Below are 15,528 nucleotides of genomic sequence, written 5' to 3'. Positions count from 1 at the left end.
GAAATGACAATATAAGTGGTCTATATATCTTCATTCTCTACCTCGTTCAATCTATCAAATGATTTGATTTATACTTGACGCCACCGAATTTAAAGATCATACTAGGAACGAATCGATACGAGCGATCATGGAGGAATTAAAATATTCTTTAACAATTCGATGCATCAATGCAAAACGCCAAATTACTGAAAAGTAAACCTCCAACTATTCACATCCAAGACTAGCAAATCTTTCATAGATTGTATCCGTTGCAAAAATATTAAAATCGTATATACAGATAGGCTCAAAAACTCATGATATCTGAAAATCATGTTAGCATTGGCCTCAAGGTCCAGGTAAGTGGTTTATAAGTTAAAAAGAAGAACATACCTCTGCCAAAAAAGGCCCTCTTTGTCCAGTCCATTGCCAGTAAGATACGTGTGCGCAGGCTGACACTTTGCGAAAAGTAGATACTGCGCCAAAGGTACACGGCTAGAAGGCCACCGCTGTAGTTGACGCCGTTGAAGTCGAAGATGGCTGCGTTTCCAATATAGGCCAAGCTGCCCAAGTGCTTGTATTTGAAGGCTTTGTAAACTGCCTCGTCAAGGTCACCGTAATCAATCTCGTTGGCTTTCATTCCCGGCAGGGTCTTGGAAATCTGGTTGAATTTGCGACCGAGATACTCACCCTGTTGATTGGCGCGTTGCGCTGTAGCGGGAAGTGAGGTGAGTTTAGAGTCGATTTGCAGTAATAGTTCGTGTAATTCGTTAAAGTCGAGGGTTCCAGAATGATCCTTGTCGTATTCCTGGAACAATCGATCCAAGCGTCGAAGATGGTTTGCAGCTTGGGGGAATCGCTTCTTCACCCGCTCTGCTACATCTCGCCATTCACTAAATGTCAGGTGTACCTTTTCAGGGTCTTTGCCTTTCTCCCAGGCGATGGTGCGTAGGAAAGTAATCATGTGCGCAGCCACGTTGTTCTGAACGGTGGAGCAATCGCCAATAGCGTAGATATCGCCCATAGGTGCTCCAATCAATCGCAAGTGAGAATCTGTTTCTAATGCATGTTTGTTGTTTTGTGTTTCGATTTTCTTGGCGATTTTTTGTGCAAATGGGGTTTGCGCTTTTTGCGAAACAGCCACATTTAGTTGTTGTCACGAGAATGGGTAATAATAATACATGTACTTACAGACTCCAGTTGACCACAGGCAAAATCCTGTCGGTATCTCTTTCGTCACGGTCACGCCATCCTCCACCTGTGTAAACAGGATCTTGTCTGACTTTACCTCCTTGACTCTTGAATTGGTTAAAACTTCCACTTGGTCGTGAGCAAAACGTGCCTGTTCAAAGTTAGAACTGATCATCGACCCAATTTCCAAGCGGTATTACCTCTGCATATTTTGAAAGGGCCTCATCGTAGGTGTTCAGAATGTGACCCCGGCTCTGAATGAGATGCACAGAAATTTCATTCCGTAAAATCTTCGGGAAATTTACTCTTAAATCTTCATTGAGAAGATCATATAGTTCGGCTGCAAACTCCACGCCCGTTGGACCGCCGCCACAGATGACGAAAGAAAGCAATCGCTTGCGTTCCTCATCCGACGTCGTGGGCAAGCATGCGAGCTCCATATTTTCCGTCACTTTGTTCTTAATCTGTCGCGCATCGTCTATTGTTTTCAAAAAATTGCAATGCTCAAGTCCCTTAACGCCGTGCGGATTTGTAGTCGATCCTGAGGTTTTCAATTTAGTAAACAGATTTATGTTAACAGTCATGATGACATACCAACAGCGATGACAAGCTTGTCATAGGGCAAATAGAAGTGCTGGCGCTTTCCGTTCGCGTCTAGTTGCGAAACTTCTACTAATTTTGAGGAAAAGTCGATATCCTCCGCCTCAGCCTTCAAGAAGTGGCCGCGCACGCGGTGAACGATGCGTCGTATGGGTTCGACAAGAGACTTTAAGCTCAGTGTACCAACAGTCGCAGATGGAAGCATTGGCGTAAAAAGGAAGTAGTTGACAGGCGAAACCACCGTGACGTGATAGTCTCCAGGTTTCAAGGTCTTCAGCAGAGCGACACTACCCCAACCAGTGCCCAGGATAACCAGCTTTGGCTTGTCGCGCTGTTCCTGCATGTTCTCACAATCTTCATCGTCCACCAGTATCTCCGCAATCGGCAAGTTCTTAGGACCTCCGCGCTTAGGATTCAATGCCAATTCTGACACAGGGATATCTTCCATGCTGGGATCTTCGCGATATGTTGTCGCATCATAGATGAAGACGCCTGCGACCACGGCACCACCGCCGACAATAATAAGCCCACAGTATGCAAACAAATGATACAGTACTCTTAACACCGGGCGGCGCCATATACTCTTCTTCTCATCTGACATGTAGCGGACGCCTTGGCTAGCAGGACAGAGCGGCTTTTGGGCCGCTTGGCGTAAACGAGAGACGGGCTGCACATGGTAAATGGATATAGGTCGGCATCCAGACGGTCTGGCAGGCAAGAAGAATCGTTGCCTACTCAAAGGACGAGAAAGCGACGAGGCATTCTGGAAGACGGGAAGCCCGGCAAGCCGCCTGGCCACGGCCGTCTGCATGACTGGGAGATAGATGCAATTGAAAATGCTATAGGCGAAAGCGAAGAAACTTTTAGTAGCGCAATGCAACCATTATCGAACGATTGACAAGAAAAAAGCTTCAAACTGGCAGATGAGAGTAGAGAGAGAAGTGAAAAACAATGTGAAACAGAGCGCAATGATGTAGGGTGCCGTAGCATTAATCTAACTTCACCGGGTGACGATAAGCGGTGATAGGTTCGCCGCGGACGTCATCGATGCCTGAGGTGCGTTTCGGTCGGGAATCGGCAGTGGCGGTGGGACCTCGCGCCACGTGACTGCCGATTCTCCGAGATGCATCATGCATCTATTAATATCTCTATGCTAATTCTGCTCCTTGCATGACAACATCCTGGCTCTTCTGCTGTACTGCAGCAGACAATAGCCCGCAGCTTTGACATTCGGCCGAGTTAGAGATGACTCTATCCCCATTCTCCATGCAGCACGGAACATACATTTAGGGCTATCTAACATGACTCACGAAGTTACCAACATCTTTGCAGTCAAGGATCTTGAAAACAGCCATGTTTTCTTCGTATTCTCTGGACGACAGGACTTGTGGGGCATACCACATCTCGAAATTGAATTCAAAGAAGTCTAGGTTAGGCTGTGAACGATGCAAATCTCGTCACGTCAAAGTGAGCCATGTACTGTTCCCGACTTAGATAATACACAATACTAAGGAGATTTGAAATAGTGCGATGAGGCCAAGCCTCTATGTAAAAACTGCAAGCGACATGGGACGCCATGCCATTATCGTGGAGCACAACCCAGAAGACAGCCTAGAATAGCGACATCTGTTTCGCTATGCTCTGGTGAGACCATTAACGATGGAGCCTGCCATGAGGCTTACGGTGGCTTATCCAAACTCAACATGGACTTAGATGACGACCCGCCAGAGTCGAAAGAGCGACGGCTACTAGAGGCTGGCCTCATGTGTCAGTATGTTTCCAAGACAGGCGGTACGCTAGGCATTGATGATTTCTCTCGATCGGTTTTCTCAGACGCTGTTCCTGAGATGTGTTTGCGGAATGAGGCTATGATTTACGCTATGTATTCCCTTGCAGCCCTTGATAAAGAACGTTGCAGCCAAGAGAAAACTCATATTCCCTTGCATACTCCGCAAAAATACCTTTCAATGGCACTACGTTATCATCAAACTGACCTCGGAAATATTAACTCTGCAAACATTGATGCAATTTGCGTGACATCTTGTATGTTACGAATTTATGCTTTTGCCTTGCTTCAAAACCGATCACTTCAGCCCTATACTCCACCAATCGAATGGCTTACGGTCACTGGATCTTCAAGCGCTGTCTTTCAAGAGGCGTATCGGATTATGGAGAATAAACCAAATTCAATTGCACTACAATTTATTGAGCACGCAATGATATCCCTAGCCAATGAGGATAGTGTGAAAGAGCAGGACAGTCTTTGGTATCTGTTACAAAGAAATCCTGAAGACAGAGATATGGAACCATGGGATGTGGAAGTACAGAAGGCGTACGAGTGGGCTATCTACTACCTCGGCAGCCTAAGAGCCGCGGTCAAAGGTGGCATGGATGAAGGGAAGATAGGCAGAAGAATGATCATCTTCCCTATGTTGATGAACGAGCGGCTTATGGAATTGATGCTTCAAGGTCAACCGAGGTCTCTGGCTATACTTGCACACTACTTTGCCTTTTGGATCTTCTTTGAGCACATCTGGTGGGTTGGGGCAAGGGGAGTCCAGGAGGTACGCGCTATTGCTGGTAATTTGACTGGGAAATGGAGACACTTGATAGAATGGCCCTTACAGGTACTTGAGCAATGGGAGAGTGGTCGGCTTCCCCGTCTCCACGAAACTGTGGTCTGATTGAAGCCGTATAGATGGAGCTGCTTACTGTCTCCATTGAACGACTTGTTTTTATTTAGTCTTTATTCCTTTGGCTCATTACATGTCAATCATTATTGATAGACAGCTTAGTCAAGCGAAGGATGATGTGCCATAACTCATTGCTACTTGTTATCCCCTACAATCGACCAGTAAGCTATTGACCATTTTCGAATTGCTGATACACCCCTCAGGACTATTATTGTCTTCATGTTGAGTTTGGAATATCAAAATCAAAATCAAAACCAGAGAGAGAAATTTTGGTAATGGCCAATACCTAACTTCTATACCCTAGGATCGCGCTATGGGCAACTGTTAGAAAATTACCACAAGAGCCCAATTGTCATTAGACAATGAAGAAACAAAGCAAGTTTTGGAGCCGGTGTGTTTACCATGTGAGTTATCCTAACTGGGCAATCGTGTTCGCATCTTCCAAGAAAGGCTAGCGCAATTCCAATTCCCAATCAGGCAATCGTTTTCGGGTCTCGCAGAGGAAACAGACCGCGTTCCCTTGTATTGAAATATTTCCTAACAGTAACTCCAATGAAATAAACTTTAATATCGCGCGGGGGGTTGTAATAATTATACTCTGACATATATAAAAGGTCATTGCATGTAGTGTTGTTCAAGTTGGTTCATTTTTCCTTGATCTTTTCCTACGTTCATACATTTATACACCGCTGAACATCTCCAACATGCCATCCCTAATAAACTACCTCTTCCCTCGTAACCCATCATTCACCTTTGAAGCACTCAGGGCAATTGGCTATGCCAGTTTTGGCGCTGCAGACGTCGCCGAAGTCCTATCTATATGCTCTCGCATACCATCGGGCGATGAAAGTGGCTGGCTCCAAGAATGGCGAAAGGCAGCAGATCGAGCTGTCACCAACGCGCAAAATAGTTTAGCCAAAGGAAACACATCTGGCGCTCGAGATGCGTTCTTGCGTGCATCCAACTACTACCGTACCGCCGAATTTTACCGCCGCGAAAACCCATTTGATGACGATGTATCAAAGGAGCTAGCAGAACTCAGCTCGGCGATGTTTTTCGCTGGCGCAGAACTTATGCCATGGACCCTTGAGAAGGTGAATATTCCGTATCAAACCACGACACTTCCGGGTATTTTCATCCGACCCAAAGCCAAATCTTCTAGGCCGGCAGCGACTGTGATAGTCAATGGGGGTTATGATTCAACTAAGGAGGAGGTTGGATTATCGTGCGCTGCGTCAATGCTCGAGCTTGGATTTAACGTACTTTGCTTTGATGGGCCAGGGCAGGGAGACGCTCTCCGGCAACAGAAGTTAGTCTTTCGGTATGATTGGGAGAAAGTTGTCACCCCAGTCATCGACTACGTTATCACACATCCGGATGTAGATCAAAGCAAAATCGTTCTGTATGGCATGAGCATGGGAGGTTATCTGGTGGCGAGAGCAGCTGCCTTTGAGCACCGTGCAGCAGCCATTGTCCTGAATGATGGCGTGTATGACTTTGGCAGCGCATTTCGCCGCGAATCACCTGCCCTCGCAAAGCTTCTGATTCGTTATGGGTGGGACACCACTGTGAACAGGTTCTTGGAGCTCAAAATGAGATGGAATACGGGGATCAAGTGGGCTGTGCTGAATGGCAAATGGGTGTTTGGAGTTTCCTCTGGGGTTGACATGATGCGCAAAACGGACGAGTACACTCTCGAAGGCATCGTGGAAAATATCAAGACACCAGTGCTTGTATTAGATGCGCCGGACGATCATTTCCTGGCAGGCCAACCGGAAGAACTGTACAAAAGACTGAAGTGTGAGAAAACATTTGTTCAGCTGACAAGAGAAGAGGGAGCGAGTTTGCATTGCCATTGTGGCTCGTTTGCAAGGCTTAGCCAAGTAATCTGTGATTATTTGATGGAGCGTCTATTTCAATCTTAGACAAACGTCATTTATTAAACGATTAACGTCTATCTAGAATCTACGTATACCAATATCATAGTTGATTTAAAATTGGATTTACCCTTTGGCTATTATACTTAATTGTATATCAATTACAAGTATAATTTTCAACTTCAAATGTTGTGTTTAACCTAAACGGTTCTCGAACGTTATATGTATATATGTACATATGTAAATTGTGGCGTTCCGGATGCATCAATTGATAAATTCTACATGTATGTTGAAGGTATATAGATGAAACATTTGATATCAAATCTACCAATGGACAGCTATACGATCTTGTGATACCAAATTTAGCATAAGAATGGATCATCAATGTTTCAAAACCCGTAGAATAGTGTAATATTGACCCTGCCCCAATACATGTTGACGAGTAGCTTTTTGCGCTGCTTTCTGTGACCTTTATTATATAATAGAATATAAACGCTCAATGCAAATACTTCCACTCGTTGCGTGGAATAGAAATAGTCGAATATACACACAAGAAAGAAAACTAAACCAGGCTCGATGAAACCCATAGTCTTTCGCCTTCACGCGAATAACGCCTCGCTATCAGAAATTGAAATGTTATAGAAGAAGGTAAGCAAGTGGGAAACCGGTTATGGGCTCAATCAAAAAGCACGACATCTTCAGGCTCGGAGCTATTTCGTTTCTTGCCAGCATTATTTCGATTCTTGCTCTTGGGACGCTTCGGGGGAATGCCTCCAGAATGCGAGCTCTTTCGCTTCATGGGCTTGTTGCCGTTGACGGCGGGAATATCATCATCAAGACCATCATCCAGGCTATCCGCATCAGCATCATCATCACCAGCAACCTTTAGCTCGTCATCAATGGAGAGCAGCGTAGCGAACGTGCGGCATTTCACTAGCATGTTTTCTTCACTGTCAAGACAGGTCATGTTCTTCGAGATGGCCTCCCAGAAGCGATCACCATTTACCCCATGAGCTTTAACCGGGGCCTTGTTGAGTTCTTTAGTATTGCCCTTGGGTTCCTTCTCCCTGACAGGTGAGTTGATACCGTATTGCCTCCTCAAATGTGAGCGCGCTTCCCACAACATCGATAAAATAGCAGCGGCAGTAGTGAGGTGTCGCAGAACACGGGGACTGACAACATGCGAGGGATTGTTATCGGGTTGGTTGTTAAGCATAAATTGGTCCGGGTCGCCTTCCGGCTTGATGGGTTCGAGTTGAGGAGGAAATATCTCAGACTCGATGGCGTGGGCAACGATTGTGCCTGTAGCAGAAACAATTTTTTCCATGCATGCAATAGTCGGCAGTAATTCAGCGATTTGTGCAAATTCAAAGAACGCTAGATTCTGACACAAAAATCTTGCGAGAAGTAGATGATCCGGCGGATTCCCAGTCGTATCAAGTTTTTTAGGCTCAAAGTTGACCTTTGAGCACAGATTGAAAAGAAATTTCTTCTGATATTTGCTATTGCTGATTTTGACAATCTCGAAAAGCGGAGCAAGTTTTGCGATATAAGGGCGTACCAACGCTCCATTAGAGTCACCTACAACATCCCTTTGGTAAATAAAAGCATCTTGGACTGCTCGCATGTACTCGCGTTCAAACATGGATTCGTATTGTTGATGGAGCATTTTGTGCGTTTCAAAAGCAACCTTTGCGATGGCGGGGATATTTGAAGTTTCTAACGAAACCAAAACACCTGCACATTCTTTCGGATGGACTAAGCCCTGGCGGTTGATGCTTGCAATGAGTTCGATAGCAGTCAATGAGTACGAATCTTGTCTGGACTGAGCTATTCGTATCATGTCTTTGAGGAAGTGCTGGGCAATTAATGCTGCAGCACCGTCATTATCGCTGGCTTTCAAAGATCCACCTAGTCTGGTAGTTGCTTCGGGATCAGAAGAGTCAGTCTGTGGCTGGACAAGCTTTTCTGATTTACCCTCATGAATAGCAAAGAAATCAGAAAATGCCCGAAGAATAATGTTGTGTAGACTGGCATTGTCTTCTTGAAATACAGACGAAATTGCTCGTCTAGGTTCTTCTCGGCTGAACTGTGCAGGCCATGATTGGCAGATAGACCCAAGACTCTCTAGAGCCATCGTTCTTAGTTCTAGCGGTTGGTTCTGAGGAATGAAGGGTAAAAGGAAGTCAACAAGCAGGCCCGCTACAGAGCCCCCTTTCCACGTAGGAAACGACTTTTTGAAGTGTGGTTCGAACTTTTCAAGGTCACAGTGTCTTCCCACACAACCAGCAATGCGCACATAGCTGCGAGCCCGGTTTAGCAGATCTTTCTTACTGCTTTCCATGAGATCAACCCCTTTGGCTTGGCCAATGCCTTTCAATACAGAAATTGTGAGCTTAACCAATCTGTCTGGGTTTTGAAGTACACCATTGATAGTCCAGAGGCACGCCATAACTTCATTCAACTCAGATCGAGCCAGTTTTGCGACGCTCTTGAAAAGGTCATTTTGGACCTCTTTGAGAAAAGAATTGTGCGCAGAAGATATGTAAGGAAGAACACAACGGTAAATGACAACCACCGACCGAAAGACAAATAGGTCATCCGCAGTGATCAAGTTTCCGATATATGGGTGTAGAGCTTGGAGCTGTTCAGTGACAAAAAGTTTGGAATTAGCTTTCGCAAAAACCGTGATAGTCTGAAGAAGAGCCTGGTGGCCATCTTTTTCAGATGAGGCAGAGTCGTCAACAACTCTCTCAAACATGTTAGCTACCATTGCTTTACAAACCTTGAAATTTGAACTGGGGGTTTTGGTAGTCTCCGATATCATCTTTCTCAAAAAAGACCCTAACTTGTCTGCGGCATTTTCACTCCTCTGGACCAGGTTTACAATGAGAGAGACCTGGTCTGCTAATGCCATTTTGGCTTTTGGTGCATCCTGCAGGCTGTCAATCGTGGAGAAGAAAGGTGCAAACAAGAGTTCCTCAATAGTCTGCCGCGCTTGGCTAGCAACGCCTTCTTCGAAGTCACTGGTTCTTTGGAGCAGGTTGTCAAGAATGGCCAGTTTCAGCTCTTGGCGCATCGTCTTGAGAAATATGTCTTTAGAGAGTGTGATGCAACGCTTCCGAACGCCAGCTGTGGCATCACTGGCGCAGGCAAGAATAGCTCGACACCCCTCTTCCTCGAGACCTGGCTTCAAAACAATGCACTTAGCGATTAAAGAGAGAGCGGAGTCGCGAACCATAGGAGACGCGTCTGTAGCACATCTTAAAATTACCCGCATCACAGAAGAGTCTCGATCAAGAAGGCTCGGGTCCTTCTCGAGCATTGTTATGACACTTTTCAAGCTACGACTCCTGACTTTCGCTTGGTCACTCGTGATAGAATTTAATAGGACTTTCAAAATTGTATCAAAGGCTTTAGAGAATCCCATGTTGAGAACCGTCAAAATGTATGCAAACTTTCCATGCGCAGTAGAAACATTATTATAGTGACTGTAAGCTAGTTAGTACGTTTTGCTATGCATGTGTTGCGACAAAAGTTGAATCAAATACCTATTTGTTTCCAACCACTTTGAATCCGACAGCAGCCGTGGAAGCAGAGATAACAGGTTGCTAACTCGCCGATCTTGACCGGCCGTGTCTCTATCACCAGAATCGTAATATGCAGATACTACTGTTTTCGCCCACTGAACTACATAGTAGCCTCGAGCACTGGCCAGCTGCCAATTGTCTAGGTCCCGGTCTTGAAGGTACTCTAATGCGATGCGATACGGCCCGTCTACAGCAACCAAATCTTGTACATGCAAGGCATGCCTGGAATACTCGTCATAGAGTTGTCGAAGGTACTCAGTGATACTATTACCTCCATCCTCCATAGAAGGCATCAAATGCTGGGCAGAGGCCGTAAGATCCGAAATACCAGAACCCATCCAGCCAAGTAATTCAAGAGCCATGTTTTTCGCAGTCGCGGGGCTTTTGTCAAGCTCAGCAATGCCAACCATGTGTGATGCAAGAATACGTAGAAGTAACTCCGCGGCAGGCCAATCTGTTGATCCCAAGACGCTGATCAAATCTTCTGTGAACAAATCAAGAATGTTTCGATAGGGCTGATCTCCACTCTTTGTTGATGTCATTGCTCGTTGCACAATGAATTTAACAATATATTGAGCGCTGCGAACAGAATTGTCATAGAGTTTGTTTGCCCGGCTTGCAAGTCGTTCCAAGGACGCCTTGGGCGCATATCTATCATCGTCATCATCAGACTCGCTCTCATCGTCCTCTTCATTGGTAGAGTCATCATCGTCATTCGCATGAGGAACGCGACGTTGACGTTTGGATTTAAGTCTTTTAGATTGTCGGACGTCCATAGCTGTAGTTTGCACTAGTTGTATAACTAGAGCAGTAAGCAATTGAATATTCTTGCCGTCAATGAGTTTGAATTGTCTAGCATTTTGGCGTGTGGATGGTAATTTCTCAAGTGACACCAAAATCTCATCGAGAATGAATGGACGTTGATCTGGATAGCGAGAAAATATCTTAGCTAAGACGTCCATGGCTGCACGACGCACAGATTCGAATTTTTGATAGCCGACAGCGGATTCCTTGTCATTGTGTGCGTTCTCGACAAAAATCAGTTTAGTTGCAAGAAACTCTGTCGATGTAATGGTTCCCTCGGAAACATCAATTCGTGAAAGGAAATTCGCCAACGACGCGAGAAGCTTCCTCGCCTGATAGAGCAAACCTCCAATCATCCTTTTCTCGCGGCTGACCAGCTCAAAAAGCTTTGATTCCGTACCAGACGGTCGGGATTCCACAGCAGGAATAATGCAGTGGTCGAAAACATTTGTTAAAACGATGGGCACTGCCTGTACTAAATCCTCGGGGCATAAATCTTTCTCGCTCCGCCGTCCCGACATTGTCTGAAGAAGTGTTCCAATGGCGAGCATAGTATTATATATGTCCTCGAGTTTTTGAAGCCATGTTTGCGCCTCGGAGTCATTCGATGCATCTTCTAGCTTTAGGTCCAGGCCTTGTGCAGATATTATAGGTTCCTCACACATTTTTTGGACACGGGTAATGTACTCGGAGGGAATATCATGCAACCTTCCAAAGCCTACAACCCTCTGCAGGGACTTCTGAAGTCTAGAGTGGCTCTCTGGGCCAAGGATAGGCCGGCGCACTTCCAAGACCTTCGCAACTCTGAACATAGCATTTGATTCCTGGGTCACTGCGACAGAAGAGGTATCGGGCTCGAGTCTGTCTTCTGTTTCAAAAACTTCGTGCAAAAGATCCTGTAGTTTCAATAAAGCCACATCTGCTTCCTCCTTCTGAGCTTTGAGCCGCAAGGCAGTTGCTGAAGTCTCGTATTCGGCATTCAGCTTTCGTCGCTTGGCGGTACCTTGATCCTCGCCCAGGTGATAGCTCTTTGACGGATCGAGCGGTGGAACGACGACAGCAGGCCGTAGAAATTGCTTCTGACCTTTCATGGTGGGTGTCGATCCTGGGGGCATGGCAGAGGCTCGCTGTGAGGCCTGGACGTTGTGGAGGAAGGAACCGCCGGGGAGCTGCGCAGCCGATAAAGGGGGGTCTGTAGTTTCCATCAGCATTTCCTCACGTTAACACTCACGCAACTCTTACAGGCAAAGGCTATATTGGCTGCGTCTAGCATCATGTTGGCAAATGGGCTCAGTTTCTTGGTCATTCCTGATCGGGTCTGGTTTTGCGACGAAGTGCCAGGCTGGCTTAGACCTGGAGGCAACTTGAACTTGCTATACGCAAATGACGGTTACATTAGCAATGCACTGCATGTTCTATGCTGAGTGAACGTACAATTCTGACAGCTTGTCTGCATTCAGATGTTCGTTTAACAGCTCTTTCCGAACCGCCGCCAACCGGGCCGAGCTGTTTGATCCTGAACGAGTCTCATTGTCCAGATCTTTTATTATTTTACGAGCGGTCGATCGAGAGTACGCGGGGAAGTTTGCTGAGGCTTGTCCGCCAACGTCGGGCTGTGTGATGGAGTCTTCCTTTCATCAGTGACAGTTTGGTGACGACACAGTGAGAGGGGGGGATACCTAGGCCAAAAACCGGCGCGCTGGTCATTGGCGAATACTGCAAAGCTTCGTCTACCTGCAAGGGCCGTCTATGCCGCTGTCCAATCCCGTTTGAAAATCCATTTTGAGCCCCGGGGTCATGACCTTGGGGCTGTCCCACGCCATTGTTGATGACTACCTGTATGGTTGGCCGGCGGTGGTCCATGGCGTCTTGCTCCTCCCAACGGCCGGAATTGCTAGCTTATCGAGTCATGAATTTGCGGTACCGGCAGGCACATGGTTTTTAAAATGAGTGAAACAGAAGAGAGCCACGGCCATCAATGAGACTGTCAGTGATATGTCGCTCCTCACTTCAACTTGGGATGTTCCGTGAAGCAGTTGCCGCACGTTAAGCGCGCAAGCCTCTGCTATTTGCCGCCGTTACAGGCTGTTCTCCACCGCCATCGACGCTAGTCCTGCAGCCAGTCAAATCTTTCATAAGTACAATGCTTCAAGGATAATTTTACAGCCCAACAAGACGCCTTGCGACCCCATTTTTCCCTTTTCTCAGCCTTCATCTTTCCGTCTTTGCGCTACGACGATGTCTGCCATTGGCTCTCTGATTTTCTGCACAGACTGCGGCAACTTGCTGCAGGAAAGCACTGGTTCTCCTGATGCGATACTGGTCTGCGAAGTTTGCGGCGCAAAAAATAGAGGTGCAAGGCGCTCCAAATAACCTGAAGGATGAGAATATGAGATTAACGATATCCTAGATATTCTCCCTCAAACTATCATCTCAGAGTCCAAACCTAACGCCTTTCCTTCTGCTCTGAGAGCAAAGCGATCTGCCGTGCAGACATTGACCGCCGAGGACAGAACAGTCGAGGCTGTCACCCAAAAGACGTGCGACAAATGTGGCCGGAAAGAAATGTTCTTCACCACTGCCCAGTTACGAAGTGCCGATGAGGGTACTACAGTTTTTTACCGATGTGTTTGTGGTTTTAAGTATGTGTGTCTGAACATTTTTGTGAACCGTTCTAACTTTCATTGCGCCTTTAGGGAAACTGTTAATAACTAGTACATTTATTTGTTGACAACGATAATGAGACACGATTTGGATGATTCAGCAATAAAAGTCTATATTTTATTTTCAAGAAGATTGGCCTGAAGTTGCAGCAACGCCTGTCTCGGGTAATAAAGCGTATTCCTTCTCGCCGTTTTTCTCAAACTCAGCCATGTCGAGAGCCACAATAATACTATCTCTCACCACTTTCTCTGGGTCGTTCAAAAACTTTTTCAATGTTTCCTCAACACCGTCCTCATCTCCAAGGCTTCCGAGAGCCTCGGCTGCTTCATGTCTCACCATGCCCATCTCGTTTAGGTCGCTTAACGTGGCTGTGAGACTCGGGATTGAAGCTGGGTGACAAAGCTGGCCGAATACAAATGCGATTTCATGGCGGAATAGTGCAGATGGATCCTTGAATCCACTCGACAAAGCATGAACGGCCGGTACAGCAGTTGGCAAGTCTGGGGGCGATGCAAGATCTCTCAAGGCAAACATGGCACGATATCTTTGAAATAGAGGGAGTTCGATATTAAGCAATATTGATTCTAATTCTGGAATGGAGATTTCCTTCGTAGACTGTGGGAGAGGCGGCGCCGGATCGATAGATGCAAAGTCACTATAGCAATTCATATATGAGTACAATAGCACGAATAAATACATTCAGCATTAATCTTACCTGGGCTTGAGTTTCTCCTGTTTGCTTTCTCGCGACGCTTCCCACAGGATCCTCTCAACTGCAATGTCGCATGTCTCTCGCACCACATCTACTTCGCTTTGATCGTCCCTCAGGGCTTTTAGAATCTCCAAACTCTCTGCGTAACCCAATGCACCGAGGGCTTCCGCGGCTTCATGTCTACACATTGCATCCTCGTGACGATCTTCGAGAACATGTGTCAGATACGGAACCGCATCCGGGTTCCTAGATTGCCCTAGACAATACGCAAGCTCGTGTTTGAGAAGTTCGGACGGAGACGCAAATGCAGCTGCTATCGCTTCAATCGCGGGGAGTGTTTGGTCGGTTGGAGGGTGCAGGCACGCAACATGTTTGAGCGAGAACAAGGCGCGAAATCTCCGTGCGAGAGATTCGTTCTCGGACGTGAGGACTTTGCGCAACTTGGCGATCGTGTCGTCTGTGACTTCGGCCATTGTTGATTTGTGTTATAAATATATGGGAGGAGAATTACTAAAGCAAATATTCAGGGCGGAATAGTATGGTTTTTATTAAACGAGAGTAGAAGACTTTGTGGCATGAACCAAGATTTTGGAGATGGGACTTTTTTTTGCCTGTTAATCAATCTTATCACTGATTAAAAATTGTACCGCGGGGCGGCGGGGGGATTCCGCTCGTCACATTAGAGATCTACTCAATACATTGCTTGCTTTGCTTCCGTCGTCTTTCATTACTAACTAAAAATACCTTGAATCCAGACATGACTCATCAATCTAATAGAAATATCATTAATCTACCCAATAGTATCTGAGGTTGAAGAATTGATCACCAAATGCCAGAGACAGAGCCATCTAGCTTAATGCTCAACAAGTCTCGAGTTGTTTCACTCTGTTTCGGCCCCTATCACTTGTGGCACCACAGTCCTCTAAGCTCATGAGGCTTCAGGATATGTATTATCTAGTTTGAATCTAACAGAAACCGCATACAACTGGCTGCTGAGCAGTGCTTGATTGCGGAATGGAATGATGTTTCATGCAGTGGTGAGTATATGGAGACAACCACACATGCTACCTGAACTGCTTCTCTTTACTTTGACTGAGGTAACTTCCAAATTAATATTGGAAGTCACCTAGCGCCGAAACCTATAAAATAAACTATTGTCTTTCCATTCATCGGGATTTGATATCTCGCAGCATGTTATCAGGGAGAGAGGGCAGCCGCCAAGGTCCCGTAGGACAGGGTGTATGGACTTACGGACAGTAACCTGATTCGAAAGGTGAAACTAAAGATTAACCCAACATTTAAATGGAATTGTTTCAGGTGTACCACTAGTGTGTATACGGATAGGCCGGACGTCGAAGAATCTATATTTCCAAGTCAGGGGCGTATTTTCTACGAGGACATTGAGGACACACTGGTTTCAA

The 15,528-nt window shown here is 46.1% G+C and overlaps 6 protein-coding genes across 6 annotated transcripts; 3 read left to right on the top strand and 3 right to left on the bottom strand.

Moving 5' to 3' along the window:
* Positions 1-20: 20 nt before the first annotated feature.
* BGW36DRAFT_380261 (putative NADH-ubiquinone oxidoreductase 64 kDa subunit) lies at positions 21-2,780 on the bottom strand. Its single transcript, XM_046216309.1, has 5 exons — positions 1,762-2,780; positions 1,368-1,708; positions 1,168-1,318; positions 370-1,101; positions 21-300 (listed from the first exon to the last, which is right to left on the bottom strand). Exons 1-5 carry the CDS (start codon positions 2,576-2,578, stop codon positions 284-286), a joined length of 2,058 nt encoding a protein of 685 aa, XP_046071046.1. The 5' UTR covers positions 2,579-2,780; the 3' UTR covers positions 21-283.
* A 119-nt stretch (positions 2,781-2,899) lies between these two features.
* BGW36DRAFT_181654 (C6 finger domain-containing protein) lies at positions 2,900-4,879 on the top strand. Its single transcript, XM_046209724.1, has 3 exons — positions 2,900-3,234; positions 3,294-4,621; positions 4,765-4,879. The coding sequence occupies exons 1-2, from the start codon at positions 3,121-3,123 to the stop codon at positions 4,449-4,451; spliced, it is 1,272 nt and encodes a 423-aa protein (XP_046071045.1). The 5' UTR covers positions 2,900-3,120; the 3' UTR covers positions 4,452-4,621; positions 4,765-4,879.
* Positions 4,880-5,036: 157 nt separating this feature from the next.
* Positions 5,037-6,436, top strand: BGW36DRAFT_380257 (Alpha/Beta hydrolase protein). Its single transcript, XM_046216308.1, has one exon. The coding sequence runs from the start codon at positions 5,165-5,167 to the stop codon at positions 6,383-6,385; it is 1,221 nt and encodes a 406-aa protein (XP_046071044.1). The 5' UTR covers positions 5,037-5,164; the 3' UTR covers positions 6,386-6,436.
* Positions 6,437-6,589: 153 nt separating this feature from the next.
* BGW36DRAFT_380256 (putative sister chromatid cohesion protein Mis4) lies at positions 6,590-12,764 on the bottom strand. The gene is made up of 5 exons (XM_046216307.1): positions 12,411-12,764; positions 12,166-12,358; positions 11,974-12,104; positions 9,889-11,923; positions 6,590-9,828 (listed from the first exon to the last, which is right to left on the bottom strand). Exons 1-5 carry the CDS (start codon positions 12,592-12,594, stop codon positions 7,014-7,016), a joined length of 5,358 nt encoding a protein of 1,785 aa, XP_046071043.1. The 5' UTR covers positions 12,595-12,764; the 3' UTR covers positions 6,590-7,013.
* Positions 12,765-12,969: 205 nt separating this feature from the next.
* Positions 12,970-13,446, top strand: BGW36DRAFT_397732 (putative DNA-directed RNA polymerase I 13.1 kDa polypeptide; the record flags this gene model as incomplete). Its single annotated transcript, XM_046218330.1, has 3 exons — positions 12,970-13,084; positions 13,142-13,373; positions 13,428-13,446. The coding sequence occupies 3 exons, from the start codon at positions 12,970-12,972 to the stop codon at positions 13,444-13,446; spliced, it is 366 nt and encodes a 121-aa protein (XP_046071042.1).
* Positions 13,447-13,518: 72 nt separating this feature from the next.
* Positions 13,519-14,580, bottom strand: BGW36DRAFT_359962 (HEAT repeat protein; the record flags this gene model as incomplete). Its single annotated transcript, XM_046214129.1, has 2 exons — positions 13,519-14,050; positions 14,111-14,580. The coding sequence occupies 2 exons, from the start codon at positions 14,578-14,580 to the stop codon at positions 13,519-13,521; spliced, it is 1,002 nt and encodes a 333-aa protein (XP_046071041.1).
* Between the last annotated feature and the right edge of the window lie 948 nt (positions 14,581-15,528).

The sequence above is a fragment of the Talaromyces proteolyticus genome (assembly GCF_021365285.1).
Source record: "Talaromyces proteolyticus strain PMI_201 chromosome Unknown BGW36scaffold_7, whole genome shotgun sequence".
Classification (NCBI taxonomy): Eukaryota; Fungi; Ascomycota; class Eurotiomycetes; order Eurotiales; family Trichocomaceae; genus Talaromyces; species Talaromyces proteolyticus.
Note: the sequence above shows the minus strand (reverse complement) of the source record. Positions and strands in the feature narration are given on the sequence as shown.

Excerpts from the sequence above, each read along its gene's own strand:
- BGW36DRAFT_380261 (XM_046216309.1), bottom strand. The coding sequence starts at position 2,578 with ATGCAGACGGCCGTGGCCAGGCGGCTTGCCGGGCTTCCCGTCTTCCAG. Across the intron at positions 1,709-1,761 it reads CAAGCTTGTCATCGCTGTTG|GATCGACTACAAATCCGCAC; the intron begins GTATGTCATCAT and ends TGAAAACCTCAG. Across the intron at positions 1,319-1,367 it reads CCCTTTCAAAATATGCAGAG|GCACGTTTTGCTCACGACCA; the intron begins GTAATACCGCTT and ends AACTTTGAACAG.
- BGW36DRAFT_181654 (XM_046209724.1), top strand. The coding sequence starts at position 3,121 with ATGTTTTCTTCGTATTCTCTGGACGACAGGACTTGTGGGGCATACCAC. Across the intron at positions 3,235-3,293 it reads GCAAATCTCGTCACGTCAAA|TGCGATGAGGCCAAGCCTCT; the intron begins GTGAGCCATGTA and ends GATTTGAAATAG.
- BGW36DRAFT_380257 (XM_046216308.1), top strand. The coding sequence starts at position 5,165 with ATGCCATCCCTAATAAACTACCTCTTCCCTCGTAACCCATCATTCACC.
- BGW36DRAFT_380256 (XM_046216307.1), bottom strand. The coding sequence starts at position 12,594 with ATGGACCACCGCCGGCCAACCATACAGGTAGTCATCAACAATGGCGTG. Across the intron at positions 12,359-12,410 it reads CGCGCCGGTTTTTGGCCTAG|ACTCCATCACACAGCCCGAC; the intron begins GTATCCCCCCCT and ends GATGAAAGGAAG. Across the intron at positions 9,829-9,888 it reads AAGTGGTTGGAAACAAATAG|TCACTATAATAATGTTTCTA; the intron begins GTATTTGATTCA and ends ACTAGCTTACAG.